The 14,332-nt window shown below is 51.0% G+C and overlaps 1 protein-coding gene across 2 annotated transcripts in view; it reads left to right on the top strand.

The window, feature by feature from the left end:
• Positions 1-3,717, top strand: part of MCU (mitochondrial calcium uniporter) — a 177,661-nt gene extending 173,944 nt beyond the window's left edge. For both annotated transcript variants that reach the window (XM_026650957.1, XM_026650956.1), the window contains exon 8: positions 1,899-3,717. In XM_026650957.1, coding sequence (XP_026506742.1) covers positions 1,899-1,976 — 78 coding nt within the window. In that variant the 3' untranslated portion in view covers positions 1,977-3,717. The remainder of the gene's footprint in view (positions 1-1,898) is intronic.
• Positions 3,718-14,332: the final 10,615 nt, after the last annotated feature.

Below are 14,332 nucleotides of genomic sequence, written 5' to 3'. Positions count from 1 at the left end.
ACTGGGTGACCATAGGCAGCGAGTTCTATACCCACGTGGTGCTCGGGCACCAGCAATATTCAGAGCCCAGGAGCCCAGCTCCACCAATATTTGGAGCTGGGTGCCCCCCCCCCCCCCCCAGCCCCACCTGCCGCCCCCCCATTTCTCCCCCGAGTGTCCCCTGGCCCCCTCTTGCCTTCCAGGGACCTGGAGCAGAGAGTCACTGTCTCTTCCGTGCAGCTTCATGCTGCCTCCCTGCAGCAACTGCTGCCGCAGGGTCCTAGTGCCCCCCATCTCCACTGCCAGGGCAGACTGACTCTGAGCCTGCCCTTCCCTTTTCCGGCGGGACCCTCCAACAGCACAGGGGTGGGCCCCTGCCCACGGTCACCGCTCCTGCCCCATGCTGGGCAAGGAGGCAGCCCCATCCCTCACCCCCAGTGAGGCTACAGTCAGGGGCAACAGCAGGGGAGGAGGCGCATGCAGCACCCCCCTGGCACCCACCACGGAGGAGGCGAGGGAGATTCCTGGACCTGACAGAGGCCCTAGGAGCACATGCAGTGACAGTGGTGGGGGTGAGTGTGCTGCTGGGGGGGCTCCTCCCCCAGAGCTCGCTGCTGCCAGCAGGGAAAGGGCTGGGGGGGGGAGTCCTCTCTGACCCCTGTCCCGGAGCAGCCTGCCTACACCCCAAACTCATCCCCAGCCCTGCCCCACCCCAGAGCCCACACCCCCAGCCAGAGCTTTCAGCCCCCCGCACCCTCAACCCCAGCCCTGAGCCCCTTCAACACACCAAACACCTCATCTCCAGTCCCAGCCAGAGCCCTCATCCCCCCGCACCCTACCCTCTGCCCGAGCCCTTCCAGCACCCCAAACACCTTATCCCCAGCCCCAACCAGAGCCCTCATCCCCCTGCACTCCAACCCTCTGCCCCAGCCCTGAGCCTCTCTAACACTCCAAACCCCGCAGCCCCAGACAGTCCTCCCCCTCACACTCCTACTCTCACCCAGAGCCCCTCCCACACCCCAAATCCCTCATTCCCAGCCCCAGACAGAGCCCTCACCCCCTACACCCCTAATCTCACTCTGAGCCCCTCCCGCACCCCAAATCCCTCATCTGCAGCCACAGCCCTCACCCCTGCACCCCCTCCCATCCCCAAACTCCCTCCCAGAGCCTGCACCCCAATCCCCTGCCCCAGCCTAGGGCCTGCACCCCAGACCTCCTCCCCCACCCAAACTCCCTCCCAGAGCCTTGGGCAGGTGGGGGGCGGAGTTTGGGCGGGGGCGGGTTCTGGGCACCACCAAAATTTCTACAAACCTGCCACTCCTGTGGGTGACTGTACCACTTGATGAACCTGCAAGTCTGAGCAGTTCACTCTGTGGCTGTACCAGATTGTCCTCTATCAGGACAACTTGAAAAAACAGATGTCTTTTATTGCTGCTGCTACTACTAATTTATATAACAGCATTGGTGTAGAGGGTGGATTTATTAACAGAATTGTAGGGCACATCACCTGTCCCAAGGAGGTTACAGGTGGTTTAGGGAAAAATGACAGTCCCTGTTCAGAAGAGATTCTAGCTGTTGCGTGTCATTTTGCAAAGACTACACAATGGTAGTTCCTTGACTTTTGTTTGTTTTTTTTTGTTTGTTTGTTTTTTTAAGACACTAGTTTGTCTCAATGGATTCTGGCTTCTGTTAAGTTAATTTTGTAATGGTTGAATACCAGAACAGATGAGTAGTGTTCTAGGTGTAGAAAACCTTCAGTAAGTGACTATAATGACCAGAATAGCTGTTGCTGATACTCAGACTATGACTTTAAGACTTTCTCTTTGGATATTTACTCTTATGGCACCTGGGGGTTGGAGGGCAGGCACTGATGAAGATGTTTAAGAAACCTGTTCTTTATACTTTATCTTTACTTTTAGGCAGAATTGGATCTTAAGAGACTTCGAGACCCACTGCAGGTTCACCTGCCTGTCCAGCAAATCGATGATAAAGACTGATCAGCAAAGAATGTCTGAATCCCAGCAAAAAGAAAACCTGTTCATAGCTCTTGCCTTTTTAATTAAAGCATTGCAGGTGAAAGCTGGGGAGGTAGTGTGGGGGTGGAGGGTTTTTACCTTTAATTTAAAACAAAAAAGGACCGTGGGGGAAAAATCTCTGAAATCTGAAGATCGGGCATTGTGGAATGTTAGCCTCAAAGGGCTTGGCAAATATTGTCACATGCAAGCATTTGTATCTGGATGAAAATGGTGTACAAATACAAGATTGGGGGTTTTCATAATGAGAATGTAATGCTGGGGGGCTGTCTTCTTCCAGCTTTGCAGGGTCTCCCTCTCAATAATGCACCAGCAGCCTGCTGAGCTCTTTTAACTTTTCCTTTTTTGATTTTTGACACACTCCAATAACAAAACGCACCAAAAAACCAAGCCATCTGGAGCTATGGCTGGTGAACAGACAATGAGCTCCATCACCATTAACACACAGTCCTGGTCAGACCTAGTGTCTTTTTTGTAAAGTTACTGCAAGACTGCTTTCTACTGAAAATCATGAGTTTCCCCTACCAACCCCCACTCCCTTCACTGACTTCTTCCATTACTTGTTTGTTACACTGATGAGTTTTATCCAAATCAGAAATGGAACTCTTTGTTCTAAATGTTTGATAATGGACACTCTGGATTATTCCTTAATACCTTCTTCAAGTGCGAAGTGTCCCAGTGCTCTAGAGCTACTTCTAGAAATAATGGCAACATTGCATGAGAGTTTTTATACTCAGTCTTAAGGAAGGAAGGTTTTCGTCTTTCCCACCCCAAATCTGGTAGCCACCTGGATGACCAAACCTTGAAGGTTTCAAAGATTAGGAAATTGACTCAGAATCATGACTCTTACTTAACCAAGCAGTTTCAGAATGGGAATAATTAAATTTGATTAAGTTCGACTGCTTGTGTAATGGGATAAATGGTCTCATTTGTGGTACACTGCTATATCTGTAGGCTTTGTCAAAGGCCAAGGTTCCTGTAGCAAAAGATACAGAATTCCACTTCGATTTGCTAGCCCGCTCCCTTATTTAGCTAGCTTTCAATGAACTCTGATGGCCACGGGTCAGGATTTCTTAGGGGTGGCTAGTTGCATCTCCCATTCTTATTTAAAAAAAGACATTGGGGTTGGCAAACGGACACATTGCTCTCCACCTTGCCTGAAACTAGCTGATTTGTAAGCTCCACACGTAATACACAGAAAAGATGGGGGTTTCTCTTGACAGTTCATTCTTACTTCTCACTGTGTCTTGACGAGAGGCTCCAGTTTTTGGAGAACCATGTTTAAAAAAAGAACAACAACAAAAACCAAACCAATATTAAGATGCCAGGTGCCTTGCAGATATGGAAAAACAGATGGGATTGTTGCTGCCTCTCCTCACTCGGTGGCATGTTGGACTGAATGGATGCATGTTTCTAATTTTTTCTCCCCACATTTTCCCTGTCTTTTTGTTTTAATTACATTATGTGGGTTATTTTGTACCTGTTTTATCCTGTTTGCGTGCCGAGTTTTAAAGGGAAAGAAAATGAACACAGTCTTGTAGCTGAAACCTTGCTGTGTGTTTGGGGTGAGGGAGGGGCATGGAGAAAAATCCTTACTTTAAAAAAAAAAAAACTGAACATGTGTAAAATCCTGTATCATTTATGAAATATGTATAAAGCAATGTACTTCTGGAACAATAAATAACTATTCAGTTTTTGAACTCAAGTGTTCTTTAAAAACTTTATTTTCCCCAGTTGAGGGGGGAGCGTCCCTCAGACTGCAGCTGAACTCCTAATTTCCCCTTATTTCTTTTAATTCAAATTGCATTTCCCTGACCTTATCTCATTTGAGGCCATTTTGATGCAGACACCAACGTTCCTGTTCAGACTCAAATGGAGCTGTCACCATCTTATGTCACACATGAGATCCATCAATAGTGCTTCTGTAAAAGCTTTGTGCAAATGTTACCACCTTTGTTGTGAACAGTATACGTCACTGTAGAGGTTGAGGAAATCAGAGGACATCTTGGCAAGCTGGAACTCCAGCATAACAATATATCCAGGGTGCAGCTCATCTGGAATGCAGCAACCTGTGTCCTTAGACCTCAGGCTATCCCAGCATTTTTAATTTTAAAGACTTTACATTGGATTTGGGCATTCAGAGATTTAAAGTCTTTTAAGACTTTAGTGGCTGTGTTGCAGTTTGTTTGACACAAACATTTACCTGCTATTCATGGCTGTTTGTTAAGATCATAATTAGCAGGGTATTTCGTTTATCCTGGTTACAATCTCAACACACTGGGTTCCAGAGGATTTTCTCCTGTTTGATTGTGGAATAAATTATTGACTAGTATTCACACACACACAGCCCCTTTTAGGATTTAAAACCAGGTTGAAAGTGTCTGTCTGTTTTTACCTATCTGTAATTGCGGTCAATTTTTAAAAAGTTTAATTGTACGGTAACAGCAACTTTTTTCCAATACTGTAGTTAGATTAGTCCCTTCCCTCTTCTAGACACACCCATCTGGAACATCCTTTACATAAAGAACTGGGCAGAAGTGGCATCCAAAAGTATTCTGGGCCTACTTCTGGTAGCCACTAAAAGCTAAAATCCCTAGTCGCAGGGCATGGAAATACTATGAAGGAACTTTTCCCTACCTCCTTTATCATTCCAGAGGAGAGTCAGAGCGAGGGAAGGAGGAGGTGAGGTGAAGTTACTGATTCTACAATCTTCTACTGGGCTGGTTGTCTGTTCTGGTGTTCCTGTAAGTCTCAGTTCCCTGCAAGTTGTCCTTACCTGAATAATTCTCCCTGCCCATTAGCCCCACCAAAATGCACATCTGATTGACACATGGAGGAGGGTACCGTTACCAGGTTACAGTCTGAGAAGTGCCAAAAAACTCAGAGCTCCTGGCACTTTTTTGCATGTATTTTCTCTTCTGTTTAAAAGCCAAACAGGTAGTAATGAAATTTCTAGTTGTTACCAATTTAAGCATAGACAACCTTGCCTAATGCAACACTGCATGCACCAGCTCCAGTGTAATTTGTCACCGGCAAGATGGAAGCAGCTGCAATTATGGGAACTGTTGCCTTAGTTCATCTGCTCCTTTGTCTCCCAAGTTCATTCTCAGTTGCTGAGACAATAGGCTCTGTGCTTATCACTTCCAAGATATGTGACTGTTCTTTTTAAAAGTGTGTTTTTAGGGAGTGGAGTGTTATACCCCTCCCCTAGACAAGAGAGGTGGTATTGAAGTTCTGCATTGCCCCGGGTGACCCTAACCTGGAGGTCTGTCCATCCAGAGTTGCCTCTAACCTTTCCCCTCTCCTTATAGGTAGCAATGATGTTGTTCCATAGACCAGCAGTTAGTCATCCATTTTATAACAAGCAACTGCCTTTGCAGTTCACACTTCTCTAACATACAAACTCCAATGTCTCTTCTGTAATATGCTAGAACTGCCCTAGGCTGGTAAGAGATCCTGAAGCTGCTGTTGTCCCAGGATATCTTGTACCACACCCCATCAAGTAAAGCAGCTAGATTTCCTCTGCTAACTGAGCTATTGGATCATCTTATTTAACTCTTTATATTTTTGTTTGAGTTGAAAGCCATGCTGTATTTGTGGTTAGAGTGTGTATGCCAGTGGCCTTAATATGAATTTTGCTCTCTAGCAAGCTAGAAACTTAATTTTTTAAAAAGAGCAATGGTAAGCATTTCCCATAAAACAATGTTGCCACTGAATCCTGGAAACTCTAGCCAGTTCACCCTAAATAATCATTCCTGATCTCACACTGACATCCTTGTTTTAGATCCTTAAGTGCAGAAGGCCAGACCAGAGTATTCTTTGATGTACAAAAGAAGGGTGGCAAATTTTGGTTTCCAAATCTAGAGCATTAGAGGCAGGTACCAGTCTGTAGCCTTGCCTGCAGGATACTGAAATAGGAGGTAGGTTCTAGTCCCAGTTCTGCTGTTACCTAGCTCTGTGATCTTGGGCAAGTTCAAGTTCTCTGTGCCTCAGTTTCCCCATCTGTAAATTGGGATAATGCTTATTTTACCTTGTAAAGTGCTTTGATCTTTATGGATGAATGCTGTGTAGGTGCTAATTAGTATAATTGAATTTCCAATAGAATATTTGTCAAATGGGGAATGGAATAACACCTTCCCCCCCCCCCCAAGCATCCTAAACTCAAGGCTGACTGCACTGCCTCATCAACACTTTGTTTTTAATCTTAATATGACCTTTAAATTTAGATTACTTTTTCTTCACATGTGTGTGATTTAAGTTCCATAGTAGTGCCAAATGAAGGGCTGTTTAAAATCTTGTGAATTCAGTCTAGGTGGAGCATGAGTGCTCTGTCCTGGGACAGCTTGTTTACAGAAATAAGAGCTATCTAAGTAGAAGTCCTTGACACACACTCAATTAATCTTGGCACCATGTCCAGGCTTATCTGGAGCACACATCCTCCAGTTAACTGCGGATGGGGATCTTACAGCATGTGTCAGGCTTTCAATGGCTTCCCTGCATCAGGAAGTGCTGATCTGCTTTTTCTTCCACCTTCTGCCAGCCAGGGGCTCTCAGGCCTTCCAGGATCATTTCTGCAGTGAAAGATTTCATTAGCTCAAACAGCCACTGGTGTAGTGTTTCCATCTAACTTTCATGTGTTATAAGGATGGTTCTTCTTCGAGTGACTGCTCATGTGTATTCCACAATAGGTGTGCAGGCTCACCATGTACACTGGTGCCGGAAGTTTTCCCCCTAGCAGTACCCATAGGGGAACGCCCTAGTGACCCCTGGAGTGGCGCCTCCATGGCGCAGTATAAGGGGCGCTGCGCGCTCTCCCCACCCTTAGTTCCTTCTTGCCGCCAGTGAAGGTGCTTTGGAACTGCTCTGCTCCAGCTTTGCTGTAGCTCGTCCCCAAAACTGCTTGTTCATTCAGTGTATAGTACCTGTAGTTAGTTAGTTTAGTTTAGCTAGAGTGCCCGGGCCGGGGCATGCCCCGTGCCACAGGTTTTAAGTCATGTGACACTTGTAAGCGATCTATGCCAGTTGAGTGATCCGCACATGGACTGTTTACGCTGTTTGGGGGGAACCCATCTCCGCGATCGCTGCAATACTTGCAAGTCGTTTAAGCCTCGGACCAAGAGAGAAAGGGACATTAGGCTCCGGGCTATTCTGATGGAGTCGGTGCTGACCCCAGCTCCGACGTGCTGCTCCGAGTCGGCACTGGGCACCGTGGTGTCGGTGCGCGGCGACGCTTCGGTGCCATCCACTAGTCGGCACTGCTCTCTGTCCACGGGGCACGCCACGAAGGCTAGGAAGAGGCCTTCTTTGCCGCTGCACCGGAGTAAACCCGGGACAGAGGCTAGACCCATGTTGGGCAGTCCTCGATCCCCACCAGCCTCTAGGCCTCCAACTCAAGTCGGGTGGAGTAGCCTGGCCCATTCGGAGCAGGCCTCCCTGGATGTCCGGATGCCCTCCACACCAGAGGCCCTGCAGGCGGCCCGAGATGTTATGTCCATGCCAGTACCAGGAGCACCACCGATGTCGGCCTTGCACTCCAGAAGCAAGCTGCCACTGGGATCTCTGCAGTCACCCCCGGCTAGGTACTGGTCGAGGGAACGTTCCCGACGCCGTTCGCCGCCCAGCATCCATTCAGGGCAAAGTCCAAGTGGATCGCCCTCGACGCCCACCAGGCTGTCTGGTTGGGTTCTGTCTGACCAAGACTTTCGGCACCGCTCTGCCTCGAGGAGCGAACACCGGGACCAAGGCAGACGACTCCAGAGGTCCTCGTCTCGGAGGGGCTATCGCAGCTGGTCATGGCAAAAACATCGATGTCGTTCCCGTTCCTCGTCCTGCTCCAGGACCCCACCACAGCACCGCCTCCGCAGCCCTGGGTGTCGATCGCCGGCGTCTCGCCGTTGCAGGACCGCCCGCCGGAGCTGATCGCGGAGCAGCTGTTACTGATGGTACTGGTCCTCCACATCGGGATCGCGGTCCCGTGGTCGGCATCATTCCCGGCGCCGCCGCTCCTCCCGGTCCAGGGACAGCAGCAGGTCATATGTCAGCCTAGCCTCCCTTCATAGTTGCCCATCAATGGGCCAGGCCAGCCAGGCCAAACAGCTGGCTCTGCTGGTGCCACAGCAGGTGCAGTGGCACCGGGCACCATGGCCGGTCCAATAGTACCAGTGAGGACCGTGGCCCCCGACACAGTTCCCGGTGGGGGCTCGCTCGATGGCCAGAGCCTCAGAAGAACCATCGGCCTCCCTCTCCAGACCTCCGAGGAAGGAGTCGGTGGGACATACATCCTCAGCACCGTGCCCGGAGACCAACCAGGTGGTGAACCCTCCGGTGCCAGTGGACACACAAAGTACCACGCCGGCCTCCTCACCCTCCCCAGATGAGGTGATTACGGCCCCTCCTCCCTCCGTCCCACAGGAGGACTTTAGGGCCCACCAAGAACTCTTAAAAAGGGTGGCATCAAGCCTCCACCTCCAAGCAGAGGAGATGGAGGAGCCCTCGGACTCCCTGTTTAATGTACTGTTGTCCTCGGCACCGGGCAGGGTGGCCTTGCCTCTCCACGAAGAGGTGGCGAAAATTTCAAATGCCCTGTGGCAAACCCCGGCCTCATTGGCCCCTATCTCTAAGAGAGCAGAACGCAAGTATTTTGTACCTGCCAAGGGGAATGAATACTTATACACCCACCCTGTTCCTAACTCCCTGGTGGTCAAGTCAGTCAACCACAGGGAACGGCAGAGCCAACCAGCTCCTACCCCTAAAACTAAAGATTCAAGGAGGCTGGACTCATTTGGAAGAAAAATTTATTCGTCCTCGAGCTTCCAGTTACGGGTGGCAAACTACCAGGCTTTTCTGGTCTGGTATGAGTTCAATCTGTGGGGCTCCCTGCCCAAATTCGAGGCGCATGACAGGAAGAAGTTCAAAGCACTGGTGGAGGAGGGCACAGCGGCTGCCAGGGCAACCCTGCAGGCAGCTTCGGATGCAGCAGACACAGCCGTGCGGTCCATGGCTTCCGTGGTGTCTATGAGAAGGGCGTCATGGCTCCTGCTCTCTGGGCTGTCCAGCAAGGCGCAGACCTCCCTGCAGGACCTCCCGTTTGACGGCAAAGCTCTGTTTGTGGAACAGACGGATATGAAGCTGCATGGCCTGAAAGACTCCAGCACGATTCTCCAGACTCTGGGTCTCTATGTTCTGGCTCTGGGTAAACCTAAGTTCAAGCTGCAGCAGACTCCCGCTCAGGCCACCCATTCAAAATACGAGACCGCTTATAAGAAGTCGCGGGACTATAAGAGGCGCCCACAGAGGCAGTCTTGGCCTGCCCCCCAGCCTGGGTCCAAGGACAAGCAAGCAGGGAAAAGGCGGTTGTGATGGGGTGCCCTGCCAGTTCTCATCAGGGATCCACCCTCAAAAAAGTTTCCATTCCCCAATCAGTTGTGTGCTTTCCTCCCAGAGTGGTCATAGCTGATCTCGGCCCAATGGGTTCTCAACACCATCTCCTGGGGCTACACTTTCCAGTTTACTTCCTCCCCACCCAACCACCCCACCCCCCCTGTCCCTCCTGGGGGACTCCTCGCACGAGGCTCTGCTCGAGCAGGAGGTGGGGCGGCTTCTGGGCCTAGGAGTGGTGGAAGCGGTACCAGGGGATGCAAGGGGTACTACTCCCGCTAATTCCTTATCCCGAAGGCCAAAGGGGGGGCTCATGCCCATCTTGGACCTGCGAGGCCTGAACCAGTACATGGTGAAGCTCAAGTTCCGCATGGTCTCCCTGGCCTCTATCATCCCCTCCCTGGATCCCAGGGACTGCTACGCCGCCCTCAATCTGCAGGACGCATACTTCCCCATTCATATATTTGAGGGGCACAAATGCTTCCTCCGTTTCACGGTGGGGCAGGCACACTACCAATTTACAGTCCTCCCGTTTGGCCTGTCCAGTGCCCCCAGGGTATTCACGAAATGTATGTCGGTGGTGGCAGCCTACCTCAGGCACTGGGGGGTCCAGATCTTCCCCTATCCGGACGACTGGTTGGTCAAAGGCAGCTCCCAATCGCAGGTGTGGGATCACGTGGTGCTCCTTCGTGCACCACTTTGGGCCTGTTGGTAAACAACACCAAGTCCACATTAGTCCCGGTACAATGCATAGAGTTTATCAGATCGGTCCTGGATGCCTCGTCGGCCAGAGCATCCCTCCCACCGGACAGGTTCGAGACCCTGAAGAGGCTCATTGACACGGTCACAAGGTTTCCAGTGACAACAACCAGAGCATGCCTCCAGCTCTTGGGTCACATGTCAGTGTGCACGTACGTGGTCCGTCACACCAGATTCAGGATGAGGCCCTTCCAGCTCTGGTTGGCCTCGGAGTTCTCCCAGGTCAGGGATAGGATGGACAAAGTCCTCACTGTACCCGAGCCAGTGATCACCTCCCTACAGTGGTGGTCCTCCCCGAAAAACATGCTCCAAGGGGTCCCATTCAGGGTCAGGGTCCCGTCGCTGGAACTGGTGTCCAACATGTCGGACCTGGGATGGGGAGCCCATATGGGGAACGTTCAGACCCAAGTCTGTGGTCGGCTCAGGATCTGACCCTCCAAATAAACGTCAAGGAGCTCAGGGCGGTATGGCTGGCATGCATGGCCTTCTGCTCGCACCTGGAGGGCGGGGTAGTCGGGGTCCTCACGGACAACACGGCCTTGATGTTCTACATCAACAGGCAAGGCAGGGCCCAATCCTCTGCCCTCTGCCGCAAAGCCCTCAGGCTGTGGGACTTTTGTGTAGTCCACGACATCTGCCTACAGGCCTTCCATCTGCTAGGCGCTCGGAACGTGAGGGCGGATCACTTGAGCAGGGACTTCTACTCTAAACACGAGTGGTCTCTCCACCCAGAGGTGGTGCACAGACTTTTCCAAGTGTGGGGAATTCCCCAGGTGGACCTGTTCGCGACTCGGCAGAACCATCCCTGTCCCTGGTTCAGCTCCAAGGGGGGGCTGGAACGGGGCGCTTTCTCCTATGCCTTCCTCCTGTCCTAGTCAAGCCAGTTTCTCTATGCCTTTCCCCCGTTCCTGCTGATCGGCAAGGTCCTGGAAAAGATAAAGACAGACAAAGCCCGGGTCCTTCTGATTGCCCCGGCATGGCCCAGACAGCATTGGTACGGGACCCTCATGGGCCTGGCGGTCACCCTGCCGTGGCCGTTGCCATCCCGCCCGGACCTGCTCTCCCAGGATCAGAGCCACCTCCTCCACCCCAATCTAGTGGCACTCCAACTCACGGAATGGCTGCTCAATGGTTAGGTAGGGAGGAAAGGACGTGCTCAGAAAGGGTTCAATGCATCCTCCTAGAAAGTAGGCGGCCCTCCACACGCCAAGCTTACATGGCAAAGTGGTCTCGGTTTTCCAGATGGGCAGACGAGCGGGGCATTTCCCCGGTGGCCACCCCAATCCAGCTTATTCTGGACTACCTCCTTCACCTTAGAGCCCAGGGCCTGGCACCCTTGTCAGTCAAGGTGCACCTGGCGGCCATATCAGCCTTCCATCCGCCGGTGCAGGACCATACGGTATTCTCCCATGCTATGACTGGCTGATTACTTAAGGGGTTGGATCGTCTCTTCCCATATGTTAGGTCCCCAGTTCCACAGTGGAACCTAAACCTGGTGTTGATCCGTCTCACAAGGCCCCCGTTTGAGCCGCTAGCCACGTGCTCCCGGTTACACCTCTCATGGAAGGTGGCCTTCCTGCTTGCAATCACATTGGCCAGGCAGGTCTCGGAGCTCAGGGCCCTGACCTCCAAGCCCCCGTACATGGTGTTTCATAAAGATAAGGTCCAACTCCGCCCACACCCTTCATTCCTCCTGAAGGTGGTCTCCGCCTATCACATGGGTCAGGACATTTTTCTGCCGGTCCTCTGCCCCAAGCCCCATGCATCCGGTGAGAAGCGCCGCTTCCACACGCTGGATGTGAGACGGGCTCTGGCTTTTTACCTGGAGCGGACTAAGCTGTTCAGAAAGTCCTCGCAACTGTTCATCACCTCAGCCGAGCGCATGAAAGGTCAACCGATCTCCACTTAGCGGCTCTCCAACTGGATCACCTCGTGCATCCGTACCTTTTATGACCTGGCGGGAATCCCTCCGCCACCAATTGTGAAGACGCACTTGACTAGGGCACAGGCCTCGTCAGCTGCCTTTTTGGTCCATGTCCCCATTCAGGACATTTGTACGGCTGCCACGTGGTCTTAAGTTCACACCTTCACCTCACATTATGTGATTGTCTCTCAGACCAGGGAGGACGCTGGGTTTGGCAGGGCCATTCTCCATCCCGAGAGTTTGTGAACTCCTTCCCACCTCCAACAGATATAGCTTGGAATACACATGAGCAATCACTCGAGAAAAGACAGTTACCTTTTCCGTAACTGGTGTTCTTTGAGATGTGTTGCTCATGTCTATTCCACATCCCACCCTTCTTCCCCTCTGTCAGAGTTGTCTGGCAAGAAGGAAGTGAGGGTGGGGGGAGTGCGCAATGCCCCTTTTACTGCACCATGGAGGTGCCACTCCAGGGGTCGCTGGGGCGGTCCCCTACGGGTACTGCTAGGGGAAAAACTTCTGGCACCGGTGCATGTGGCAAGCACGCACACCTATTGTGGAATAGACATGAGCAACACATCTCAAAGAACACCAGTTATGGAAAAGGTAACTGTCTTTTCTGGCGAAGTTACCTAAAGTCAACAATGGCAAATAGTGAAATGGTGCACTGAGTGAATGCCCCGGTGTAGATAAGCTGCATGAGCCTTTCCAATCTGACTAAATAGAGGAGGAGGCTGAGCTGTCTGTATAAGGTTAGTAAATCAAACACATTGCATCTTGACTGGTGAGTACTGGCTGGTACCTGCAAAATAGTGTAATTGGATACACTTCAAATGGCTCAGCCATTTCCTCTGCCCTGAACTGTCATGAACTGGTACTGGGCAGGAAATACCTCACCACTCAACAGCATGCCCTCTGCACTGACAATACTTTGAATAAATACTATCTTATGGAAGTGCCTTGATAGGACTTTGCAGCTCATCACTTTCCTTTCCTCCCCTGAATTTCAGCCTCCATATACCAATAGCTCCAGGCAAACCTAGTTTGGACCTAAACCTTCCCTATTAGGGAGTCACAATTCTAGCTTATCCATGATTACATTTGGACCAGGCTGTGGGGGAGAGGAAGTGGGTGGCAGGTATGAGTATCCTGACAGAAGAGCTCTATGCAGGTGGTGGCTTTCTCACAGCTTGCATGAGCTCCTTATCTTTACTGCATATTCAGAAGAAATTCAAAGGTAGATTTGGATCAAATGCAGCACATTGCATCTTTAAAGCTTTAAACTGAATCCCTGGAATAGAGAGGAGAGATCAGGGTTTAGTATAATTTTGTTATTCAAAAGGCTGGAATCTCCACGGGCTTGGGTTCCCTGACAGACCATTATGGGGCTATGCCTGTGAGCTTTTAGTCTTTAGTTGAATGAATGTGAGATGCCATTGCTAATAGTCATCAGTCACTCACATACAACTTCCAGAGTGCTACTATCAAAATTAATATAGCTGATACACAAAAAGAGCTGCAGAAGGCAATGAAATTGTATGCAGAGAAATAATATATATACACACTTATAACACAAATAGGAATTTCAATTCAAACTTGTCAGTTTTAGTTACCCTTGAATTCAAGTATGAATCAGCTTCTGAATGAAAATGGCAAACCATAATAGTATTGACTTGCTGCAATATTCTCCCTTCAATTTTAGTTTAGCGATGATCATTTTCATTCCCAGAAGACAGAGTCTCAGTGCTCCCTGGCTTTGGATGGTGAATTTTAGTTTTTCTTCTCCATCTGTTGCAAGACCTTATGCATTATCTCACAACTCCTATTACAACATGCACTAAAAGTTTTACCTTTTTTATGGTAGGGTTGCCAGGTGTCCGGTTTTTGACTGGAAAGCCCGGTCGAAAAGGGACCCTGGCGGCGCCGGTCAGCAGCACAGCAGGGCTAAGGCAGACTCCCTGCCTCCCGTGGCTCTACGCAGCTCCCAGAAGCAGCAGCATGTCCCCACTCTGACTCCTACACATAGGGGCAGCCAGGGGGAGCCGCATGCTGCCCCTGCCCCAAGCACCAGCTCTGCAGCTCCCATTGGCCGGGGAACTGCAACCAATGGGAGCTGCGGAGGCGACACCTGCAGATGGGGCAGCTCGCAGAGCCACCTGGCCGCACCTCTGCGTAGGAGCCGGCGGTGTGACATGCCGCTGCTTCCGAGAGCTGCTTGAGGTAAACGCTGACCAGAGCCTGCACCCCCTCCCGCACCCCTGCC

The sequence above is a fragment of the Terrapene carolina genome, unplaced genomic scaffold (genome assembly GCF_002925995.2).
Source record: "Terrapene carolina triunguis isolate 2854851 unplaced genomic scaffold, T_m_triunguis-2.0 Scaffold95, whole genome shotgun sequence".
NCBI classification, from domain to species: Eukaryota; Metazoa; Chordata; order Testudines; family Emydidae; genus Terrapene; species Terrapene triunguis.
The sequence above is the reverse complement of the archived record's forward strand: the minus strand, read 5'-3'. Positions and strand labels throughout refer to the sequence as shown.